Here is a 12,258-nt window from a genome sequence, read left to right on the forward strand (position 1 = left end):
AAGCGTTTGTCCCCTGAATAGGACCAGTATTTGAGCTTCGAGCTTACCAATTCTACACGACAGGAATGTGAATATGAATCATCTTAGAGCACAAGACAACATCCTAGCCATGGTGGTGAATAATGCTTCTATGCTAGGGCATACTATCCTTCGCCTTGTACAGACTCTTAAGTATCTGATAGATGGGTTCATGCTGGATCGATTTGAGGCGATTCTGTCAAAGCTGATATATATGTATTGCATATATCTCACCCAAGCCGATCAGCTAGGACTGGTGGGAGATTTTCAGTCATTCACTTCTCTCATTCGTCCCCGTTCATAGTCCAATTACCACTTTCTGACCTTTTTTGTTCCTATCCCTATTTCTCCTGCTATGGTCTGTAACCCAAAAAATGTAGTCGACTACATTTCTTTCACCCGGAGTCATGATATCTATTATCTATTCAATCTGTTCACCTTCTGTATAAGATTATATATACTACTCCTACAGATGGATGCTTACTCTCTATATTTGGAGCTATCTCTTTTCCAAGAGGCCCATTCGCACTCTGTCTCCAAACACACGGCCTGTCCAACCCCAACCCTCTTCTTTTCTTTACTCGTCTCCCGTTGGCTGCGACCGATATCACTAGCGAGACCGAAATCAGGTCCACGCGAGCACCGAGATTAACCCATGTCGAGATCTTCTCCCTCAGGGGTAGTCGATTTCGGCCAAAGCGGAAGCGAAAACGTAAGAGCCGTGGCGCTCTGGTAGCCCGGCGGAGCGTAATCTTTACCTTCATGAACCCACCACTGCTGATACTTCTCCTCCGTTGGTGGGATAAGCGTAGCCGTGTCGCCGGAATCAGGATCCTTTACCATCCCGCCGCACAGAAGACAACACCACATGAGGGGTTGGTCGCTTGTTGGCGGTGGCGGAGAATTCGGGTCCTCGGCTCCCGGTTCCTTCTGGCACATGGGGCAGATGTGCTTGCCAAAAGTCGTGAGTCTCCAACGCCGTATCAATTTCGCCTGCGAAATCATCCTCTGGACAAGAGACTGGCGATGGTAGAAGCAAAGCGTGGCTTCCATGAGTTTCTCCATGCAATTGCACCCCGTGATGGCTCTGGCTCCTTTCCCCTTCCAGCCTCCCCGTTGGATGCCCGATTCATCGACACATGCGGGATTGGTGCCCGGAGCCCCAGGATCCTCAATACCATAGACGTCGTATCCCGTTCCCTGCCATAATTCATGTTTTTCACTGTAGAGTCTGGCGCAGCCATGGCAAAAGTATGCTCGCATGAGGATGAGGTTGGCGGCGTTCTCAGTATATAAAGCGTCCCTTGTTCGCCCCTCAACATCTCCTGACCGCTCTTTCTCCCATATGAGCCCTTTGCTTCCCATGTCGCATGTCAGACACACCAAATGGGGTGCGTCGGCCGGGTGACGCAAGTTCTGGCATTTTCTCATCTCTTTCATCGAAGTACGACCCGTTCCGCCCTCTTCCGAGCAGTGGTGCTCGGTCCCCTCCGGGATCGGGTCGGGCGGCCTTCTGTCTCGAGGAATGTCTCTGAGGACATTATCAAAAGCTTGTTTCGTGGCCAAAATTTCATATGCGTCTTGACTCCCTGTTTCGAGGTACAAATTTACGGTACTCTCCCTCTCTGTTGCCCAGGCTTCCCCCTGACGGACCCATGGAATCGCGGGCTCTGGATCTCTCTGTTCCAGTTGCATAGACCCAGGGTCGACGCCCCGTTCCTTGACAAACAGAGTCCCCTCAAAACAGCGTGGGAATTCTCGCAGGAGACCATGGTCATCATCTAGGTGTGCCTCTGTGAGTACGTTGAAGAGTTGATCACCCTGTGGTACATCTTCCTGCCGGAGGCAATGTATGTCTTGCGGTTTCGGTGTAGCAAATACCCGCCCAGGGTGGTTGTAGGCAGGGTCTTCGATGCGCCCAAGAAATTGGTTCCACCCGGTGACTGTCTCATTTTTTTCCCCTGGATGATGGACATCCCCGCCCACCAGGTCAAGCAAGCGCTGCCGTTGCGCTCTTATGTCCTGTTCAGTTGGGAAATCTCCCTCCCTGTGGTTTTCTTCTTGCTGGGGTTGCCCGAGCTGTCCGTGCTGCTTGTGTTGCCCCATTGGCTCGTCCTCGTCGATATCCATCATTTGTCCAAGTCCTAGATCTGGCAGGTCTTCCCCTCCTCCAGCCGCTCCTCCAGCGACTTCAACTGCTCCTCCTCCAACTGCTCCTCCTCCAACTGCTCCTCCAACTGCTCCTCCAGCTGCTCCTCCAGCTGCTCCTCCAGCTACTCCTCCGGCTGCTCCCCCAGCCACTCCAACTGCTCCTCCAGCTACTCCTCCAGCTCCTCCTGCTCCTCCAGCCACTCCTGTTCCTCCTGTCCCTCCTGTTCCTCCTGTTCCTCCTGTTCCTCCTGTTCCTCCCGCTCCTCCTGCTCCTCCAACTGCTCCTCCAACTGCTCCTCCTCCAACTGCTCCTCCTCCTACTCCTCCAGCTGCTCCTCCTCCTCTAGCTCCTCCTCTAGCTCCTCCTCTAGCTCCTCTACCCCCTCTAGCACCTCTACCCCCTCTAGCTCCTCTACCCCCTCTAGCGCCACCTCCTCCTCTCGCACCACCACCTCCTCCTGCTCCTCCTCCTCCTGCTCCTCCTCCTCCCCCCCCAGGTCCTTGACTTCCTAAAATGAGGTTCCCGTTTATATCGTAGATATCGAAGGGATGTGCAAGCCGTTGTATCCGCTGCGACTGGCCTCCTCCCTGCGTAGGCACGGTCACCAAGGTGGGCGTGAAAGTATCATCCTCACGTCTCCAAAATAGCGAGTTTCCGCCAACGCCGGTCGTTACACAATGTTGCGCTTCGGTGGAAAATAGATAAGGTGGGATCCAGCCCCTACCAGGCAGTTGGTATACGCCCGGGTATGTCGCCTGGATCCACGCTTCTCGATTTCTAAGCCTCGTTATCATAGTATCGTGCTTGGCCTGAACTGGGGCGAAATTGTGGTTGATTGTCGCTGGCTTGGGGCCGACCATCAGTCGGGTTGGATCGTGCAGACAGCGATCGTTGTCATCAGCGCCATAGGGACCACATCCCATGGCCAAATAGTAGTTTACACTCCTGTCGCCGACGTGTCTGTCGGCCATGAAGGTACCAAAGCCCCATTGAAGCATCTCGGTCGGGAAGCCGGCAGGAGTAGTATAAGCTGGGTTGATGGATTCGCAGTCGTCCTGGGTGTTGTTTCTCTGGCAGGCGCCACAGGGGCGCTTATGCTCGCAGTGAAGGTTGGCATCGTTGCATGGCCGACACTTTTTGAATCCTCTGAACGGGTTGTCGCGAAGGCGTCCGGCGGTGGTGTGAAGATCCCAGAACGGCCAGATTATACGAGCATTCCCCACCACCGGCTGATCCGGGTTGTTATGATCTATCTCGGTGCAAATGATGGCGAGCGCTGCGCAGGTATGGCAAGCGTTTCTAGGCGAACCGGTATACGTATAGCATTCAGTATTTGTGAAGTAGCAAAGTTCACACGTTCTGCGACCGGTTATCCTCTCGTCGGCGGTAACGATAAAGGATAGCTTGGCGCCGTTTCCATTGCTATATCTGTCGCCTTTAACATCCGACTCTTCGGGGAGTTCTGGGTTTAAGTCTGTGATGAGTCCATTCGCGTTGCGAAGAGGGAGCAAACCGGCGAACGGAAGGGGGTTATCGTACTGATGATGAAGCGGCAGTTGTCTTCCATGCTGCCTCATGACTCGGTCTTCATGGGTCTGTGGCGTGTCCGGAGTCTCTGACCAGGTACTGCACAGGTGCAATGAAAGGTTGTTGTTGGCTGCGATCGTGGCGCATTCGACGCACCTGTGTCCCTGCCCGTACTCGACCGTGGATCGGACCCAAGAGCATATCCTCCCGGCTTTGACGCATGGTCTGCACATGATTCGGAAACCTCGATCCAACGCCCTGTGAAATTCCCGCTTATGGAGCCTAGGCGAGTTAAGTACGTGACAGGCTCTTTCTAGTGCGGCGCAGGCCGCACACTCGATGTGTAGCTCGCGGTCGACGTCGCAGACGCGGCCTTCCGCTGCGCACCAGTTGCACTGCCAGGCATCAAAGTTTTCAAATAGCCCATGGGCGTTTTCTAGCCTTTTCCTCTCCATGCCTTTTATACGTTCGGCACCATTTTCAACCACCTTGACGGCGCACCAGTGATCGAAGCGGTCAGGAAGCTTGTCGTGTCTGTAGCTTGAGCACGTGTCGCATTCTCTGGCGGCGGTGACATTGACGTTACAGTCTTGAAGTCCGGACTGTTGGCAGTGAAGGCACCTTGGGTCGGGATTGAGGCGAGGTCTCTTACCCCGAGGATCGCCGGGATCTCCATCATCACTTTCTTCGTCGTCATTGCGCTGCTGCCTCTTCCCAAGCGTTGTGCTCGTGTCTTGAAGTTGTGTCGCAGGGGTAGCGGATGACGTCGCTTCCGCCGACATGGTGCGAGCGGAGAAGAACGGCGCCGCTATGTTCAGACTTTGGATGTGTTATTCCGTCTTACTTTTCGCGGTTGGTGCCAAATCGCCTTGTTCCATGAGAAACTGGAAAGGCACCTCCATACCATTCTCTTGCTCCAGTCTCTGAACTAGATTATATGTCTTCATATCGGCCGTTAACCATTTCTACATCCCGGGTCTTCTTTGAAGGGCTCTGAAGAATGTGTCTTCCTTCGAATCCGGGGCGTCCAAGCCTGGATTTCCGGGCGTTGGAAATGGAGGTGTTGATAGTACTTTGTGTGTTATCATATGGAATGTCTGCCGGTTTCTACTCGACGAGCTCATTGCCTTTGTATTCAGAAACATTTGTCAGTTTTCTTCTGCTTTCTTTTCCATAAGCGATTTACATTATCCGGAAGCGGGCGAGTGATGGGAAGAAGAGACTGGAATGCGCCGCGGGACATCTTTGCTATGAGGCGCAAACAATGTATGGTCTTGCGGTTTTCTTAGACGTGCGCCTTTCATAACTGATAAAGAAAGACCTTTTTAAGAGGAACGCAAGAGAGGCATTCGAGACTCTATTTACTCTGCTGACGACTACGACTGTAACATTATGAATGGCGTGGGGACTTACAACGGCTTGAAATGAGTCGAGGGACTTGGCACACTCGCAAACATACATTTTATTCTTAGCCCAAGGTGTACCCTACGCTCAAAGTCAATACCAAAGAATGTCGGTCCAAACCCGAATCGAGAAAAGAGCCTTTAGAAAACAACCCAGTCCCTCCTTTGAGCCCTTGACCTCTACTTCCCAACGTCAGCGGTGCCCGAACGGAATCCAAGGTCACGAAGATCCGGCACGCTCAACCCCTCAAAATCTTCATAGCCTTGGCCAGATCCTCCCGCCTCCTCTTGAGCGTATCCCTCTGCGCCCGAGTCTTGTGCGAATCCCCAACAAGCATCTCGAGCTGGTCCGAGCTCAGACCGATGACCCATTCCTGGCTAAACACCTTGAGGGGTGTATCGTTGCCGTTCATGAGGCAGTAGTCGACGGCCTGCATGTAGAGATTGTCCAGAAACCTCTCGGCAGCGACCTTGTAGTATGATTCCAGAGCGTCGTGAATCTCGTCTTTGAAATGGTCGATGCTGGCCTTTTGATCGCTGAACTGGTCGATCGAGCTGAGGTCGATCGTGATCACGTTCTCGGAATGCGGCGACGCCCTACTTCTAGACCGGAGCGCCTCGCCCAGACGAATGGATCGGGCTTTGTTGACCTCGCTGCTATAGTCGTGGTTGAGCGTGTAAGGTTTCAGGTTCCGCTCGACATTTGTCAGAAATACTGCCTTTTCAAGACTGGCCTTGTAGCGTTCGATGACTTCATCGGCGAGGAAAGACCAGATCTCATCGTCCAATCCACTAGGGCACAGGAGATTGAGGGCGCGGCGGATGAAGGCGTGGATGGCTCCGATGCAGTCGCTGACGTAGGCCTTGGCAAAGTCCTCCCAGCGGCTAGACTGCTCCTTGAAAGCACTGCAGAGGATGGAGCCTCCAAAAGAGCAGAGCTCAGGACCGCGGTTACGCTTGTAGATGTCTTTGATCCAGTCCTCAATACCGATCTGAGGGTTGTTGAAATCGGGAAGAGAGTGGAGAAAATCGGACAGGCCATCGTCTTCGAGGAAAGACGAAGCGTTTGTATCTTCAGAACTGTTGGAGATAACACTGAAGTCACTGCCGATGACTCCATTTAAATCCTGGGGAATCATAGCCGCCACAAGCGAAGCACTACTTTCCTTGACGTCCTCCAGTTTTGTCTGATTCTTTTTCGTCGCAAACTTCCACTCGTGGCCCTTTTCACCAAATTCGGTGACGAGATCGTCGGCCCGATTAACAATGATCGTGCTCAGCCTCAACTCCGGGTTCTTGTCGAAAGCATCGTCCTGGACATAGTGTCCCATGACGGCCGAGGTGAGAAGCGTCTGGAACTTGCCGGCAATCGAGCTCAAATAGGTCCTCTGTTCTGTTTCGGTCTCACGAGGTGATCCGAGAGCACCGAGATCGTGCTCGTTCTTTCTCTGCAGCTCGATAACCTCCTGACGGAGTGGGATAAACTCTCGCTTAGTGATTTCGCTCAGAAGCTGCGTCAGCTGAGCCTTGAGGGCCGCGATACCAACACGCTCTCTAGGCAGCGTGTTCCAGGGAGCTTCATTGAACATGAGCTCCCGCTGTTCAGGAGTCTTATATACATCGTCATCATCGGCCCCGCGGTTGCAAACAACGTAGTAACCGAGGGTGAGGGGCTTTTTCTTGCCCAGAACGAGGTTGCAGACGACGTTCTTTCCGCTACGCTCCTTGACGATGTCAGGCTTGGTCAGAACACCGAGAGTGCGCTCGCCCTTGGGGTCGTGATCCTCGGCGAGGGAGAGGATTTCTTGTGTGGCAATATCGACGTTGCTGGGGAGGACAGCAAGAATGATGGTGCGGCGATCTTTGATGTAGTTCTCTACCATTTTGCGGACCATTTCTATGTCGCTTTTAGTGGTAACGCCCTGAGGGTTTCGGAAGATGCCGGGAACATCGATGATCGTAAGATAGTCCTCCTTGGGGCTACGGATTTCAATTTTGAGAACATCATCAGTGAACACCGTGCCAGTAGAGTTGCTCTCATTGTTGATGTCAGTCCGAATTCCGAGACAAGCGTTGACCTGAACCAATGTTAGATACTCGTCAACATGTATTCAGGCTCGTTCTTCTGAAATAAGGACGGTGGGGGCATACCTCTCTCAAAAGCTCAGGGAACTTGGCGCGAAACTCTTCAGGAGTCAGAGAGGGACGCTTGAACTCGGCAAGTTTCTTCTTCCGCTCGATAGTAGCACTAGGACCCGGAAGCAGGCTAATATCGACACGAGACTCATCGTCCCTGCGAGAGGTGATCTGGGTAGCGTAGCGAGTGCAGAGCTCAGCGTCGGTTGGGAAGGGAATGTTGGTCAGGGACTCGAGAAGAGAGGATTTTCCCGAGCTCTGGTCTCCGACGACAACCATCTATGTCACAGAATCAGCAGTGTAATTCAGGGGTCCCGGGGGACAGGGGATCTTCTCTCAGAGGAGCAAAAGGGGACGAACCTGGGGGAGGGGGACCATAGAGCCAACGTTGAGCTCTCGAAGCTGGTCAATCTTCGAGAGAAGAGCTGCACTTCCAATCAAGTCCGACATGGTGGCGTCCTGTCGATGAATGATGGGAAGGGTCCGTATTACTTTAGGAAGCAATGAGACCTGCTTCCTGGATAGCTCCTGGCTTTGTGGCAAAGGGGTATTTAGAGAGAGGAATATGGAAGTCTAGTTTGGACTTGGAGAGAAAACAAGCAGGTGGGAAACCTCGTCTTCGAGGTGAGAACTTTCCAACTTTTTATACTCGTCAATTCTCGGAAGGAAGAACCCATCTACCTAACTCACTGCTGGGCCTCCATCTCCCCTTCCCATAACCTTGAATTTTCTAGTGAAACAGACTGCGTTTGGTTCCGAATCCTCAAAAGCCAACCGTTGGTCTACTGCAAGAAGGACGCTGAGTCTCACACCCTCTCGAAGGCTCTCCCCAATGCAACCAACCTTGACGGCATCCAGAGAGGCCCAACCAGGGCCATCACAAATGGCGAATTTACACTTCATGCTTGGAAAATTTCCTCATTAACCTGTGGGTATCCGACGTTGGAGGTGCTGGTGATGTTAGTTCACGCTGTGGCGATGAGAATCCCACGGCCTAGCAAACGACCCAGGGGCTGTTATCCCGGGCTAATCCCCAAGAAAGGGCCTCCAATGCGTCTGATATGGATTAATTATGGTTCATCTGTCCATTTGTTCATCTGATATCAATAAAAAGCTGTAGAACCCAATCTTGTCAGATTGACTGATAGGGAGACTTGTGCTCGACTTTCAGTTACCCCTTTCTCAAACATCATGATTAAAAATTATCAAGCATCAATTGATAGTCTTTTTTTCTGATGCCCACCCTTTCCGTGTCCCGTGTTGGCCGCCGACATGCAGGCTGCCACAATCGCTGGGCCTCTGTCAGAGGAAGTCGGCCTGGTTGGCTGGCCTTCCAACACCCATTGAGAAATGGATTATCTCCAGCCATACAAAGGGAAGAACAGAAGGGTGCCTCCGGCTATGTCTCGCAGTTGGTCGTAATTCGAAGGCATCCTTGGCCCATCCCAGTGTTGCACAGCCTCGGGCGTCGCGTCCTGTCCTGTCCTTTCTCCGAGCCCTGCTGCGCCCTTCCAAGCGCATTGGCGATCGGATAGGGTCGATCCAATCTAGAATGGGAAAAAGAAGAAAAGCGAGAATAATAAAAATAAAATGAAAGAAAAGTTAACAACTTTGATGTAGCGTAACTGACTGGTTCTTATCGAGTGTCAAAGTACCGGCCCCACGCAACCGCCTGACGGCTGCGGCCCCCGCCCAACACATTGTGGGGCCGGGCCGGTTGGAGGGAGACCCAGCTCCGGGCTTATCCGGGGAGTGACAACTAAGAACCTAAAAAAAATGGCGACGAAAATAGCTTCACTCGTCATGCGAGGAGCAACTTGACGCATTAGTAAAATTCTTATTTAAAGGAGTGTGTATCTGGGTATCTAATCCACCTCAAAAATAGAAGAGAGAGAGAGAAAAATCATCGCAAGCAGTGCCATTGCGTCATTCCAGACATCAAATGGAGAGAAATAACAAACATTAACCCTTACGTCCTTGTGAGATCGGACTCATTTCACCCTTTTCCAATTCCAATTCCAATACGTATTACCATAGGAGATTAAAATGCCAGAACAATCATTCCAGAAACCCAATATAGAATCCAACTCATAATATGAAATGAAACAAAGGAGATGATGCTCGGCGTCAATGCCAGAGCTTTTGAACATGGCAAAGAATGGAACTGTGGTTACCAGTTCCACCTAAACAAAGAAGAAGATGAGTCCGCTAATGACGGGCAAGATGAACGAGACGAGCCCAGGCACGAGTGAAACTCCCAGCGCTTGAGTCACTGTGGGCGGGGTTGCTGTGCCGCCGACACCATCCGTGCCGGTTCTCGTACTGACAGTGGTGCCGGTGCCAGCGCTAGGCTCAGCACTGCCGGAGGGTTCGCCCGGGGCAGAAGTGGCCCCCGATTCACCAGGAGATATAGCATCAGCGGTCGTAACACCCGTAACCTCACTTCCCGACGTGGCAGTAGGCGCAGGCCCAGCTTCACTTCCACCACCTTGGCTCGGGCTCGGGCTCGCACCGCCACCACCCGAGCTAGGCGTGATAGGCACAGGGGCAGTATTCGTGTTAATCTGATCCTGCGTCCTCGTATCAACATCCGGCTGCGACCCCGTAACAATCGGCTCCGGCCCGGCGGGACTACTCGACTGAATCGGCGTGCCGGCGTCGCCCTCGCAGTAATTGATAAACTGCTTAAACTTGTCGTCCAAGTACGTGCGGCCCGAGTCCTTCACGCCGCCGGAGTTGTCCTCGACGCAAGCGTTGCAGGTGGCTAGCTCGAGGCGGAATTGCGATCCTTGCCTACAGAGAGCGTCTGTTTTGCCCGTCTTAGTGGATTCTAGGTAGGCGTTGTTGCAGTCGGCGAAGCAGACTTCGGGATAAATGGTGCCGTCGCGCTTGACGAGGCTTCGGCGGATATAGTGCGGGTGCTCTTTAGAGTAAGATGTGGGTGGGGAAGTCTCTTGCGGGGGCGGGTAGTGCGTGATGGTGGATTGGGACTCGTAGTTGCCCGTGGTTATGGTGGTCTTCTTGCCGTGGATCTTGGTGACGATGACCTCGGGGGGCTCGAAGATGTCAAAGGAGAGACCGAAGGCTCGGGGGTCGAGGTTGAAGTATCCGTCCGTCGGCGGGTACCAGTCCGTGTCGTTCTCGGGCCAATGCACCTTGTTGACGGGCGGGGCGGGGATACAGTATTGAGGCTCGCAGACGAAGTTGTCTGCTGGGGAGTCAGCCCAGAGGTTACAGCCACCGGGCTTGGGCGGGCTGCAGATGTAACCTGGTCGACAGCCCCAGGTGAGATCCGAGTGGCGGTCGAGTTCGGCGGGTGGAGGACTGCCGGGGCTCGCTAGGTTAGTCGGGGCCGGACAAACTGATGCTTCGGTGATGGTCAGCGTGGTGGGCCCGGCTCCGGGGAGAGTGACTGTTGGGCCAGGGACGGTCACCGTCGGTCCTGGCGGGCCCGGTTGAGTGACGGTAACGGGGACAGAGGAAATAACCGTGGTGACGACTGTGGAGAGCTCCGTGGTAATGACAGTCGTGATGACGGTTTCTCCAATGGTTATGGTGACGGGGTATGAGGTCGGGATAGTGAGCGTCTCGATAACAGTGGTAGGCACGAAGAATGTTGTGGGGACCTCGACAGTCGTGGGCTTGTCGACCGTGACGGATCTCTCCACGGTAACGGGGTAAGATGAGACCTCGACCACAATTCTCTCCGTTGTGATGGTCGAGTATAGAGTGGTAGAGTCCACCACGATGTAAGGGATACTCGTGGTGATGGTCTCGGTCGAATACTGGGTAGTAGGTATGAAAATCGATGTGGGCTCTTTCACCGTGACAGGATAAGACGAAACTTCGGTAAGAACCTCCGTGGTGGTGATGGTCGAGTACAAAGTCGTCGAGTCTACTACAGTGTAAGGGATGCTCGTCGTGATGGTCTTGGTGGAATACTCAGTCGTCGACCAATAATCAGTGGTAGGTACCAGAACCGTCGTCGGCTCTACGATAGTAGTCGGCTTTTCCACCGTGACGGGATAAGAGGAGACTTGAGTAAGAACCTCTGTCGTGGTGAGGGTCGAGTAAAGCGTAGTCGAATCCACTACGGTATACGGGATGCTGGTCGTAATCGTCAGGGTAGAATACTCAGTCGTCGACCAAAACTCGGTGGTAGGAACCACGACCGTCGCCGTCGCCGTCTTCGAGTCCACGACGGTCTGCGTGTTCGTCACGGTATTGTGGAGGGTCTCTGTTACCGTACGGCAGTACTCATCGTCTTCGACAGTAAATTCACTGATTTCAGCGAGATAGTAGGCATAGGCCGTGGCAGAAGGTATACAGCTCTTGTAAGACGTGACGGTATATGGCACCGACTAAAAATCTCAAGTTAGTGAGACGCCAGAGGAGAGAGATTGAAAAAGAGGAACGGAGATCCCCTCAAAAGAGAACCAAAATCGCGTACCTTGGTGACTTCGACTGTAGAGTAGCGATCGCTTCCAACAGTGACGGTGTCATGGACGGTTGTCGGCACTACTGAGGCGGCATACTCAGTTGTAGTTACGGTGTACGTAACTATTTGAGAGACCGTCGTTGTTGTGCTGGAAGCTCTGGTTGTCAGCTAGGAAAGCTCGGAAGATTTATAAATCCAAATAAATAATTCAAAATAAACCAAAAACTCACGTAGAAACCTGTGGAGGATGGCCGCCGTGACCCCCACCGCCGCAGAGCTTGTCGCACGCTTTACAGATGTACGGCAAGCCAAGCGACAGATCTATTCCCACAATCCCACCCACCTCAACGCTACCTTCGACACCAATGCCTGTGTCTGTCGATCCGACATCCAAAGTGATATTAACGGGCTCGGTGCGCTGGAGTAGCGGTCTTCTGTCATCTTCGAAATCGGGTTCGGCGGTGGCGGTGGCGACCGTTAATAACCCGGCGAGGGCTCCGAAAGCCGCCCAGGCCCGGGGACGCGGCATCCCGAAGTTGACGCCCGTGTGGGGGACGGCTAGCGACAGACAAAGAACAAGCCTG

General features: G+C 53.1%; 2 protein-coding genes and 1 pseudogene across 2 annotated transcripts; all 3 read right to left on the bottom strand.

Annotated features, from left to right (window-relative positions):
* Positions 1-666: 666 nt before the first annotated feature.
* SAPIO_CDS8387 lies at positions 667-4,479 on the bottom strand (annotated as a pseudogene; the record flags this gene model as incomplete).
* Positions 4,480-5,339: 860 nt separating this feature from the next.
* SAPIO_CDS8388 (Interferon-induced GTP-binding protein Mx2) lies at positions 5,340-7,686 on the bottom strand (the record flags this gene model as incomplete). Its single annotated transcript, XM_016790033.1, has 3 exons — positions 5,340-7,178; positions 7,252-7,515; positions 7,597-7,686. 3 exons carry the CDS (start codon positions 7,684-7,686, stop codon positions 5,340-5,342), a joined length of 2,193 nt encoding a protein of 730 aa, XP_016640296.1.
* Positions 7,687-9,419: 1,733 nt separating this feature from the next.
* On the bottom strand, positions 9,420-12,203 carry SAPIO_CDS8389 (uncharacterized protein; the record flags this gene model as incomplete). The annotated part of the gene is made up of 3 exons (XM_016790034.1): positions 9,420-11,597; positions 11,687-11,822; positions 11,905-12,203. 3 exons carry the CDS (start codon positions 12,201-12,203, stop codon positions 9,420-9,422), a joined length of 2,613 nt encoding a protein of 870 aa, XP_016640297.1.
* Between the last annotated feature and the right edge of the window lie 55 nt (positions 12,204-12,258).

The sequence above is a fragment of the Scedosporium apiospermum genome, assembly GCF_000732125.1.
Source record: "Scedosporium apiospermum strain IHEM 14462 chromosome Unknown SEQ_SAPIO_0121, whole genome shotgun sequence".
Classification (NCBI taxonomy): Eukaryota; Fungi; Ascomycota; class Sordariomycetes; order Microascales; family Microascaceae; genus Scedosporium; species Scedosporium apiospermum.